At 38.6% G+C, this 11,493-nt stretch overlaps 1 protein-coding gene across 1 annotated transcript in view; it reads right to left on the bottom strand.

Annotated features, from left to right (window-relative positions):
• Positions 1–2,192: 2,192 nt before the first annotated feature.
• TSHZ1 (teashirt zinc finger homeobox 1) overlaps positions 2,193–11,493 on the bottom strand; it is a 58,280-nt gene continuing 48,979 nt past the window's right edge. The window contains exon 3 of the mRNA XM_039710998.1: positions 2,193–6,754. Within this exon, the coding sequence (XP_039566932.1) occupies positions 3,570–6,754 (3,185 nt within the window). The 3' untranslated portion in view covers positions 2,193–3,569. The remainder of the gene's footprint in view (positions 6,755–11,493) is intronic.

Below are 11,493 nucleotides of genomic sequence, written 5' to 3' on the forward strand. Positions count from 1 at the left end.
TCAAGACTAATGATGTCAGTACACAGATCTCCCAAATTTCCAGTGGTTTGCATCAGCTTTGAAACAGCAACACAGAAAAATGCACCAAAGCAGAAATCAAACCTGCAAAAACAAGCAAACCAAGATCTTCTGCTCTGAGAACAGATACAAGCAAAGGTGTGAACACCAGCAATGCAATGCTGAAAAAAAAAAAAAGAGCTTTATACATTTCTGAAAAGAATCAAACACACTAGATTTTGCATACATCACAAAACAGGTATACAGGTTTCCAGAAGCTATGATGGGGTTTAAAGATCTTACATTTTTTTTCTTCAAGATCAGTCCTGAAAGGCTATGTGGTCTCTTCCACCCAGTAGCTTTAGAAGCTACTCATAGGATAGCACAAACTTACTTTTATTGCAATCTTACCAAAATAAAGAAGAAATAAACACGGAAAAAATTCTAGGAAAAAGAATAACACCATTTTGAACTCTGCAATTTCTTTTTTAAAAAGGATTTTTTCCTTAAATACAATATTCAAACAAAAGTGGCAAAAATCCAAATAACAAAGATTGTACTGTCACTGTACTTCATTTTCTTAAGCACGTGAACCATCAGAGCCCTCCAATTTTCATCTACTCCATATTTCAGTCATAGAAAGTGTTACATCAGCATAGTCACCAGGTAAAGCTGCTGGATTATTCTAAATGGACTTTCTTCAGACGGTGGCACAGATGATGAGTGATTGTCCAATTCTGAAGCTATCAGAACTGAACGGATTTAGCAATGTCATAAACACCTCTCGAGGGAGTCACCTGGTGTTGAGAACTCACTTTACATGCCGTGTTTCAAAATCAGTTTTAATGGATTTACATTAGATTCAAACCCACTTTAGAGCTATTATTTCTCCCTTTCAACCTTTTCACACGCTACTGCAATGTACTACAGCATATTTTATAATCACATGTTTGCAGGCCTGTGGGAAAGTAAACAAAACTTCAAAGGGTTATTATTTAAGGACTCTGTATTATGGCCATAGGCCTGACTGTTTTTCTTCCTCACCACCCCTTGGGCCCAAAGCACATAATCATCCAGTAACTGAACTGAAATGTCTAAATGGCTAGATCCCCTGAAGGACATAGGTAGTTAGCAGTGGAGAAAGTAAGGGACATTTTAAAAAACCCTCATGGCACTTTGCTGCACTACTTAGAAACACCGTATAAATGTAACTGACCTGGACCTGATAGGCTTTTACAGGGAACAGAACAGTGCATGGACATTTCTGGAGTTGTAGCTAAAGTAAAGATTAAATGTTGAACCATGCTGTATTTGGAAGCAAAGATCTTACATTTAAATTACTTTCAGAAGAACCCAGAAGAAACAGAAATATACATGTGTACACAGAAGTATATATAACACGATAGTGTCACTAATACCACGTGAAAGCAAACCCCTCTAGGTCCTCATATTTAATAGCCCATCCAAAAAGTGTAATGGATAGCAGATCCCAGGCTTTCATACACTGTAACTGTCAAAGCACTCAGGAGATAGAGAAGTGAAGGCTCTGACAGCTCTCTTTTACATTCTAAATGACATCTGCATTCAACAGAACAGAAATAAAGATTAAGGGAAACACCTGATATGATAGCGCTCAGCTTACCTCAAAATGCAATATTTAAAAAGTACAGAGAAACACAGGTCTGCCTCCTTGTACTGTAAGTAAAAACTGGTGTCAAAGCCTCTGAGGTCTTCACCGCTGCCAGAGAGGCAGCACCGCAGCATCCAACAGACTGCAGGGGCAGGAGCCACAGCCTCTGACTATGGAACTGCTGAGATCAAAAGGTGCTTCACCAGAGAAGGGAGGGAGGAGACGGCCTTTGAACACACACAGAAAATGGCTACAGGTACACACAGCATAAGGAAATTAACTTGGCCAAAACCTTTGCAGCCTCTCTTGTACCCCAGCGAGGAGCAGAACGCCCCTCGCTGCTCTGGCTATGCACCTTTTGCAGTGAGTGCCTGCTGCACATCTCTTCCAAGAGGTTACCAGCATTACGGCTTTGAGCGAGACACGTCAGCACACAGCTCACAAGAGATGATTGCAAATAGATTTTCGCTGGTTGATTATATAAACGATGCCTCTTATAGCTGGAGTAACACCTCAAAGGCAATATAATGACGACATGACAATGTATGTAAATCAAGAACTGCATGTGGGTTTATTTTACACTTGAGAAAACAGTGGATTTAATTGTGTGAACCAAAATGTACTGTACAATATTAATGATAAAACATCAAAATGTATAATTCATAGTGCATTGCTTGCTTTATTTTTATTTATTTATTTTTTTTGTCAGATAGTTCCTTTAAGTACATGCATCTGGAAAGATGCAGGTGCCAGTAAAATTCCTCTATTTATATCAAGCTGCAGGAACTAAATTTTATTCAAAAAGTGTGGTTTTACATTATATACACAGAAATTGAATATAAAATGACAATATAAAAAGTTAAAAGAGAAAGCATACAGCCAGAAGGTACAAAGAAAGTTGAACAGTTTAAAATGGTACGATATGTAACATGTATTTTTTTAAGCTGATGCTGGCAATTTACAAGGAACAGAATCCAACATTTGCCCCATTTTTTTTTTGTTTTCATTTACCAATGCAGCACACTATAGAAAGGTCAGCTTGTACCAAAGCTTAACATTTGTAAATAACTATAAACTGCAGTATTTTACAGAAAAAAAAATAAAGGAAAGAAAAGAGCATTTTTACATTTGTTTTAAATAACAGCTTGCATACTTTTTTTTTCCTTTTGCCAAAAAGTGGCAATTCTCAGCATCCAGAGGGTTTGGGCATAGTGGCAAATTGGTTTGCTTGTTTTTTTAATTATTATTTAACTTATACAGTTGTGGCTTCCTAACCCCTTGAGTACTACACAGCTCTCCTTCTTCCAAGGACTGCATGCACAATATCTTCACAAACCAGTTCTGCATTAAAAAAAAAAAAAAGGAAGCTCATTCATTAAAAAAAAAAAGTCCTGCTTCCGACACAGCTTTTATTTGAATGAAATGCCTTTAAGCCTTTTGTTTTATTTTGTTTTTCCTTATTTACTTATTTAGTCACTGGGAAAGGCACAGAAATGCTATTACAGTTCTTAGAGGGTTAAAACTTGACACTACCAGGTTCTGTGACCTTTATTGTCATGGCAACTTTGTAATTTTAGGATGTCTCTTTATCATTGTTCTTTGTGTCTTTCTTTACGGCTAAATTAATGTCTCTCAATAGTGTCTCCCACTATATTCTACAAAAGATAGCTTAACATCAAGGACAGATGTTGAAAATAAAGGTCAGACTTTGACTCACAAAAAATAAAAACAGAAACAAAAAAATAACCATGCACAGATCAGACAAAGAGCATATAAATATAACTACAAAATAAGTGTAAGAAAAACCAAGGTCCAGATAGGCAGTTCAGCAACAAAAGTAAGACTGATTTCAGAGGCTCAGGTCAGGCCTAGTGCAGTACTATGAAGAAGTTTAGTGCAATGTTCCTGTGGTCACTTGCATACCTGGCTGCTTACCTGGACGCTATTGTTTTTCTAACTCAGTTACATAGATCAGATGGTCCTCTGGGGACTTGCCATGTGTTTTACTAAGGTGCAGTTTGACTGCATGCTTGCTTGCAAAAGTTCGGTTACAAAGCTTACATTGGAATGTGGAGCCTAAGTCCTCCTCAGCAATTCCAAGTGAGCCCAAAGTCTTGTTTGCGAGGACTTTTGAAACATTCTGCTGTTCTTGAATCTGATTAAGTGGCAACTTTGACAGATCCTTCAAACTAAACCCTAGGTGTGTCTCTAAGTGACTTATGTATGTAGAAGCAGTCCTGAACTGAGAGGCACAATCATTGCAAAAGAAAACAGGATGTCCTGTGTCCAAGTTCTTTAAAAATTTAGTTCCACCTGTCCTCCTTAACTGATACTTCACATTGGCCAGCCAGTGGCTAATTGTGGTCATGGAAAGACCAGTAAACTTAGAGATGTGTACCCGCTCTTGTGGACCTAGGTCCGACATAATGTATTTGCCTTCTGGGGTCTCCCTCAAGCTGGAAGCAAACTGGGCTTGAAGGATCAGAAGATGCTGAGGGTTCCAGTTGGACTGCCTGCCCTTCCTCTTGTGTACTGGTGACAGTTCATCCAGAGCCTCCTCAAAACTACTCCCATCAGCATCAGACTTCTCTGACACGGTAGAGGGAGTTGAAGACTTGGGTGTCAAACGCCCCGTGAGGTTCTTCACCATATCGGAAATATCCAGCAGGGCACTCTCCCTCAGCGGGGATGAGGCAGAGTCAGCCACAGTGGAAACAAGAGGCTTGTTTTTGGACTTAGTTAAATCAATAGGTTGATCGCTGTTCTCATAGTAATACCGGTCAATAGCATCAGCCTGCTTGACTGGAGTGCTTGGGTAAATGGGTTTGTCCAACATGCTGTTACTAATTTTGTACAGCATGGCCAAAGGGTCCAGAGAGGGGCTTACCGGCTTAGAAATTTTGCCTAAGTGGGTATTCATAATGGACTGTAAAGCGCTCAATGGATTAATGAAGGATGGCTCAGGTGAATGATCTGTGATAATTCCTAAATTGTTACAGCCATTTGCAACCTTTGTTTTAAGTGGCTCTGTACCATTTGGCATATGTGCTTCTGCTGGACTATCCTTTTTGACCTTCTGAACTTCAGACTCTGAGCTTTTCTTTGGCTGCTGTTTGTTATTTATTTCTTCTGCTTTTGGGAAGTCCTTGTTTTCTTTAGCAGCAGGTGACATGGGTTTAACTGGAGAACTCTTCTCCTTCTCCAAAGGCTTCTCTTCCTTCTTCACATTGATTTTACCTGTAACTTTCTCCACTAGTTCCTCCATAGCAGACACATTGCTCTTGTGAGGTGGGGGTGTGAGATTGCCTGGGGAATGGATGAGTGCGTTGTGTTCTGACGACAGCGATTTCACACTGCTTGCGTAGGACGGCTGCATTTGAACGCTCTGCACCGCAGGCTGAAGGGGTTTGACTGTTCCCGGCAGCTGGTAAGCTGCATGGATACTGGGATATCCTCCCCAGGAAGGAGCTCCGTTTTGGGCTTTGCTGATGGCTGTTGTCACTGTGTTCTCCAGGGACTTCAATATGTCTATTCCGCCTTTAGGACTATCATCTAGATCCTCCTCTCTGAGGTATTGATACAAAGTTGTTGGTTCAAATTTCTCTGTAGAGTCCTCACTCTCTTCTTTAATCTTTTTTTCTGTTTCAATGACCACCAGCTTTTCCTTCTCTAGGTCTTTCTTTTCCTCCGAATTTGTGGAGCCTGCTGGGGAATCGGGCTGCTTTTTAATGTTGGAGGCTGGTAGCCTTGTATGGGTGGTGGGTGGAAGAGGTATAGACTGTATTTTCTCCTCCACCACTGGGTCCAACACTAGCTGTTTGCCTTTTTTGGAAGCAGAATTGGTCACCTTCAAGAAATGACCGGTGACCATCATGTGAGCAGTGAGCTGCTGCAAAGTATCATGGGAACTGCCACATTCCATGCATTTCAGTATTTGGGCTTTGCGTGCCTCAAACTGCCAAGTGTAGCTAGCACCATTTTGATAGCCATAGCGGTTGTTTGGCGTCACATAGGGGTTGGCAGTTTTCTGATCCTTTGCAGACTCACCCAGTGAAGCTTCTGCCGTGATCCCTGTTGGTTCAGGTGAACAAGGCGAAGCCAAGTCCTGAAGTGCTCGCTTTTTGGTAGAAGGGACCAATTTGGTGATGGCTGGTACTGGCTCCTTCAGAGGCACTTTCTGGTAATGCTTTGTTTTTATCATATGGACGCTGAGGTCTTGCAAAGACTCAAACGAATGCCCGCAGTACATGCACTTCAGCACTTTCTGGGCATCCTCTTTGCCTTCCATTTCCATAAGCGATCGTTTCCTAGGCTTTGACCACCGCTTGGTCTTATCAGCTTCTTTATCTCTGTTGTCATCACGGTAATGTCCAGTTTCATTCATGTGCACTGTTAGCTCCACCAGCGTGTCGTAGGCTGCACTGCAGTCTTTGCATCGGAACTTGCTGGCGCCGGTGAACACAGACCCATAGAGTTTATTGTTTTGCCGGTAAAGCTGCACTGTGCTGAAGAGACTCGGCTCCGGGAGAAGTCCATACGATGACGTCTGCTGCAGAGTTTTAGCCAGCGCAGCTTGGTGCCAGTCGTAACCCGAGCCACCACTGTTACTATTACTGTTACTAGTACTACTGGTGGTTGTACTGGTACTAGTGTTGGTACTGGTAGTACAAGTACTCTGGGAATTGGCATTGGCATCAGTACTGGACATGTTTTCATTCTGGCTGATTCCATTGTTGCTGGTGGTTGGATTGGATTTCTTTAAGTCCAAAGCTAAACTGGACCAGCAAGTCTCTGAAAGCAAATTTGCATACACAGCTTTTATTTGTGCCAAGCTGTCCTGTGGATAGGAAACATTGTCTGTGCACTGAGGATCCTCTTTCTCTTCTTTAGAGGAAGTGCTTTTGAAATGGGCCAGCTGATCGCTGTTTTCACTAAACGGCGAACCATAGCCTGCATCCTGATTAGTTGCAGTGCTGACTGGGGAGTTCTGGTAGCTTTGAGCCTCTTTGATCTCCGCTTCTTCATTGCACAAGTACTCATTCTCCTGGATGTCCAGAGACAGCCCATCATCTTCCACGCTGTCTTCATCTATTTCTGCTGCTTTCAATTCTTCCTCAGGAACATATGCTAAAATACAGGAGGGGACATGGGGGGAAACAAGACAATGTTATTGAACGTGCACATTTTACATGGCTCTCCTGCACTAAAAACTAACCATGAAGACAAATTTTGAAGATAGATCCAAAACCCAAACTCGCCATCACTCACATACTCCTCCTATAAATCCACACACTCTGTCATGGTTACAGTTTGATACCAGTGATTCTGAAGAATAAACTTTGACTTCAGCAGTAAAATATGTGCCAGGACCACAGTAAATGCCATAATATCAAAACTAAAATCAAACAAAGAGCCTACTAAACTAGTTTTTTTCAACTTTAAAAAATGGCCTGGTACTGAGCTATATTTCCTGCACTACATATGAATGTGTAACGCATTGCAGGTGACCTGTATCCCTCAGACCATGACACTCAGAATCACTGACTTGACCAACTCTATCTTGTCAGTTCTGTCTTTTCTTGCAAACTGGCTTTAGCTACAGCTTCAGGGGCCATTTCTGTGTCACTGATACCTGACTCTAATGAAGCCATACAGGGCAAGAGTGTCAGGTCAGCTGTTCCCAGGGCTCCTGGTGTCTGGCTGTACTGCGTCCATCTGAGAGCAGAACAGCTTTCATTTTTGAAAGGTGAGAAGAGAAGCAAGACTGATTGCTGTCTGAAATGGGAAGGATGTAGTTTGCCTCCTGTTATGATCTGATATGGGTCCTTCATTTACCATTTTGAAAAAAGCAGTCAGAAGCTAGAAGTAAATGCTAAAGACAAATTTCTTAAAGCAACAAACAAAAACCTTGAGATCTCCACTGCAGCTTGATTATTGGTTTATGGAAAATAAAAAATTTTGCTATTGCATTGCTATCTGTGAAACTATATGATCTCACCAAACTGTATGTTTATCTATATCAAACTATTTGTTAAACTAGCAAATGTGATATTCATGAGCAGATGGCCATTACATCAAAACACATTTACTCCAAGGGCTCAATTCACAGAAGTGACTTACATGTACCTAAGTGATAAATGTACACTTTCATTGCAAAGCAGAAAACATAGTTGTACACATTTCCCTCCAGTTTTGTAAAAGAAGCTTAAAAAAATCACAATGCCAATGGAATGTATATAATTTATAAGAATGTCAAGGTAGAAAATACGGATTATGAACAATTTTCAGTAACTGAATAAAAAAGTGCCTCCTTGTCAGGTGAACTCTGCAGCAAGTGATGCTGAAATGTGTCCTGTGTCCTTTCATGCTACAATACTGAAAGCAAGCCAGAAAATAGGCACTCCTGCTCCTATGTGGTATGAAGAAAATACGTATTATTATGTTAACAAAGCTGAGGTCTTCTTCAACTGGGGGGAACATAAGTATGAGTCGAGCTTCTTTTTGTACACATCTGCTAACATATTCTGAAATGCCTTTTCTGAAAAATAAAAAGAATCTTCTTTCATTGCAATATGAATACTCTTTGAAACATATTATGGTCAGTACTGCATTATGTATTCACCTTTGCAATTCAGTCTTAATGCAGCCCCTAACTGCTTCAGCCTGATCTTTTAAGATGAAGTAGGAAAATACTCTATCTAGCATGGGGTTGTACTGAACCTTAAGATGCCCATTGCATTTTTCACCTGTCCCCTAAATGTCAATATTTTCAGATGATAATTTGACCTTTTAGTTTTTAAAAAAGTTCTAATCAGGGCCCAAACAGATAAATCAGCCTCAAGTGTTTTCTAATATGTTTAAAAGGACAGGTGAGTACCAAGCACAATAAATAAAATTCAGAAATAATCCTGGAGTCAAAGGCCAGTAAGATGCCAGAAAAGCATTGTAAAATCAGATGAAAATATTCTCCAAAAGGCATTTTGTCCATAAAATGAAGAATGGAATGCAGAAGTAGTAAGAGAATTCAGAAGGCAGTCAGCTTCCCTGTCTTGCAGCAATGCTGCTGTTGGAACACTTTGCAGATATTTGAGGATGGTAGGACCGCTGCAGTTCTGAACTTCAGGTACACACATAGAATTCACTCCCAGCCTAGGCTGCAGCCTAGGATCTCATAGCCCTCTCATTCAAAACACTTTTTAGCAGTAATTTTTAATGGCAAAAGACAATACATTTTTAAGTTCAGAAAAGCACAGAACAGTTAAAAAATAATATGGTTTCTAATTTTGAAATTATTTTTAAATAGAAAATAAACCCCTCTGAGATCTAAAATGCACAACAACGGGCAGTTACCATCTGGCATTTTAATTTAAAAAAAAAATTAAAAAAAAACAAAACAAAAAAAAAAACAAAACAAAAAAAAAACAAGTACAAGCTAAAAACTGAGAGGACATATATTTTGAGTTTTTATGAACAGCTTTCTTCTCACTAACCACAGTGCAACTATGCCACTTTTCTCTAATTTTCACATCCAATATTTTTAATAACTAGGTACAAAAAACTGTTGAAAGATGCTGGATGTTCCTATACTTGATACAGCATTTTGTAAGGATCCATATTAATTTTTTGCTTACATCTCTTTACTTAATTCTATATTACATATGTTTTTAATATGTATAATAATTTTCTATTTTTTAATTTCTCTATATAACCATCTATATATCTGCTTAAGTAGAAACTCTAATGATCCACTGCCATGTCTTTTATTTTTCTTTATTTACTTATGATGGTGTTTTCACTATTCTCATACTATTGCACTGTATCATGAAAATAAAAAGGAGCTAAACCACACAAGAAACATTATTATAACATGTAAGGTCCATGTTAAACTGCCATAGCAAAGAAAACGAGCGTCAGGGTGAAATATCCATCTTTTACTCACTTTTTCTACTCTTTGGTTTTGCTGAGACTACTACACAATTGAGTTCTCTCTTTTACCAACATATACTGCAATATAAGGGTTAAGAATTTACAAATGGCCAGAACTATGATTTTGTATGATTTCAGAATTTAAGCCAGTTCTAAATAAACCCTGAATTTATAGGATATGCACACCCACATGTCTGTACATGTATCTAAAGTCACAAAGAAATAATGCTTAATAAAAAAAGAGAATAATTTTTCTGTAATGTTTAATTTCTATCACTGCAATAAAAAAATAGTCTATTTAACTCCTTTGGTTATCATAGGATACAGACAATACCTGTTCATTCAAGACTACTAATGCTTATGAGATGAATAGCAGCACACTCAACATATGGTATTTTGCAAGGTCAGTGCAATTCTCTAACTGAAAAGGTTTCTGTAAGAGCTAACAGAGAAGCAAACAAAAGGAAGAATGTTAATGTCTAAAAACATCTATGTTTTACTAAAATTCTCACAGAAATTTGACAAATAAATAAAATTCAGTATTTTAAACACAGCAAAAATGTTCATATTATAATTACTTGCAGACAGAAGTACTATATTCTACCTTAAATAAAAGCATGAGATGTTCAGATTCTAAATTACAAAATGTAGACCAACAGACAGATTTCAGAAAACATATCTTTCTGTGACCGAGCAACTCTCAGCAATCTTTTCCAGACATTCCTGCATCTGCAAAGGTACTGCTGGTTTACACATGTCCCAAAACCACACAAAAATATCAAGAGCAGATATAGACAATGATCGTCCTCAACAATAACTATATTCAAAGTAGAAGAAATTACAGAACATAGTGTCAGCTTTTCTCTTGCTTCTCATTTGTGTCTAGACAGACTGAGGCAAATGCAAGGTGTAAAAGAGGGAAAAACCTTCAAATTCCAGACAACTAAAAATTAGGGGGGGGCATTTTCTATTTATTTTCTTTTCTATTAAGTCACGCTTAACAGAAAAGAAATTATTATTTCTTTTATTATTTCTTTCTATTATTTCTATTAAGTCACGCTATTTTTTTTTTTTTGCCTATAAAATGTGCCTTCTGGATGCCAATGCTTCCCCATAGATATACTGTCATCTTTGAGCAGTGTTAAAAGCTGTGCATTCTAATCTAAGTGGACATGAGATGCTATATATTGTACATGTGAGTAGCACAGCACATTGTGTTTGCTTCAGTGAGAATATTTACACTATAAATACACATCCATTGTTTGAAAGAGCAGACAGAGATCTGAAATGTAAGGATGTGGTTAAAAATATAAATATTCTCACATAAAACCTTTCCACAACCTTGGAAATATGCTTTTGAAGGAATCTGTCTCTGCAGAGGTATTCTTTTCCATTCAAAAAGGGATTCAACATTGAATAAATTATTTTGAAAAGCACCAAAAGTAATAATTGTATTTGGTTTTAGTAGTCTACAAAATTAAATGCAGTAAGCTCTTCAAAACCCAATTTTAAATCCTCCAAATAAATAAATTTATTCAGAAGAAACACCTAAGCAGTGAAAGTCACAGTTCAGTAAAGGAATTGAATACTGAAATAATTTTCAGTGAAATACCTATTTCATAGTTTTGATAAATAGGGATAGGTTTAGGTCTAAAATTCTTCACTAAATCAGGGCCTACTCTGTGACTAAACAATAGTGGCACAATGTGAGTGTTCACCATTCTTCAAGAGATGTATTGCCACAGCTTCTAATATTTACCCAGCCAACAGGAGACAGCAGCTGCAGAAGTTTTCACAGCCCACACTGTCACCTTGCACAAACTGTACTCCAGGCTGGGGGTGATTTCCACTGCACACAAGAACACATTTCATAGCTTAGGGAAAAAAAAGTACAGCTAGAAAAGACAATCTATAGCCACAATCTACACATCTCCCTCATT

This window comes from Passer montanus, unplaced genomic scaffold, assembly GCF_014805655.1.
Source record: "Passer montanus isolate IOZ18808 unplaced genomic scaffold, ASM1480565v1 scaffold24, whole genome shotgun sequence".
NCBI lineage: Eukaryota > Metazoa > Chordata > Aves > Passeriformes > Passeridae > Passer > Passer montanus.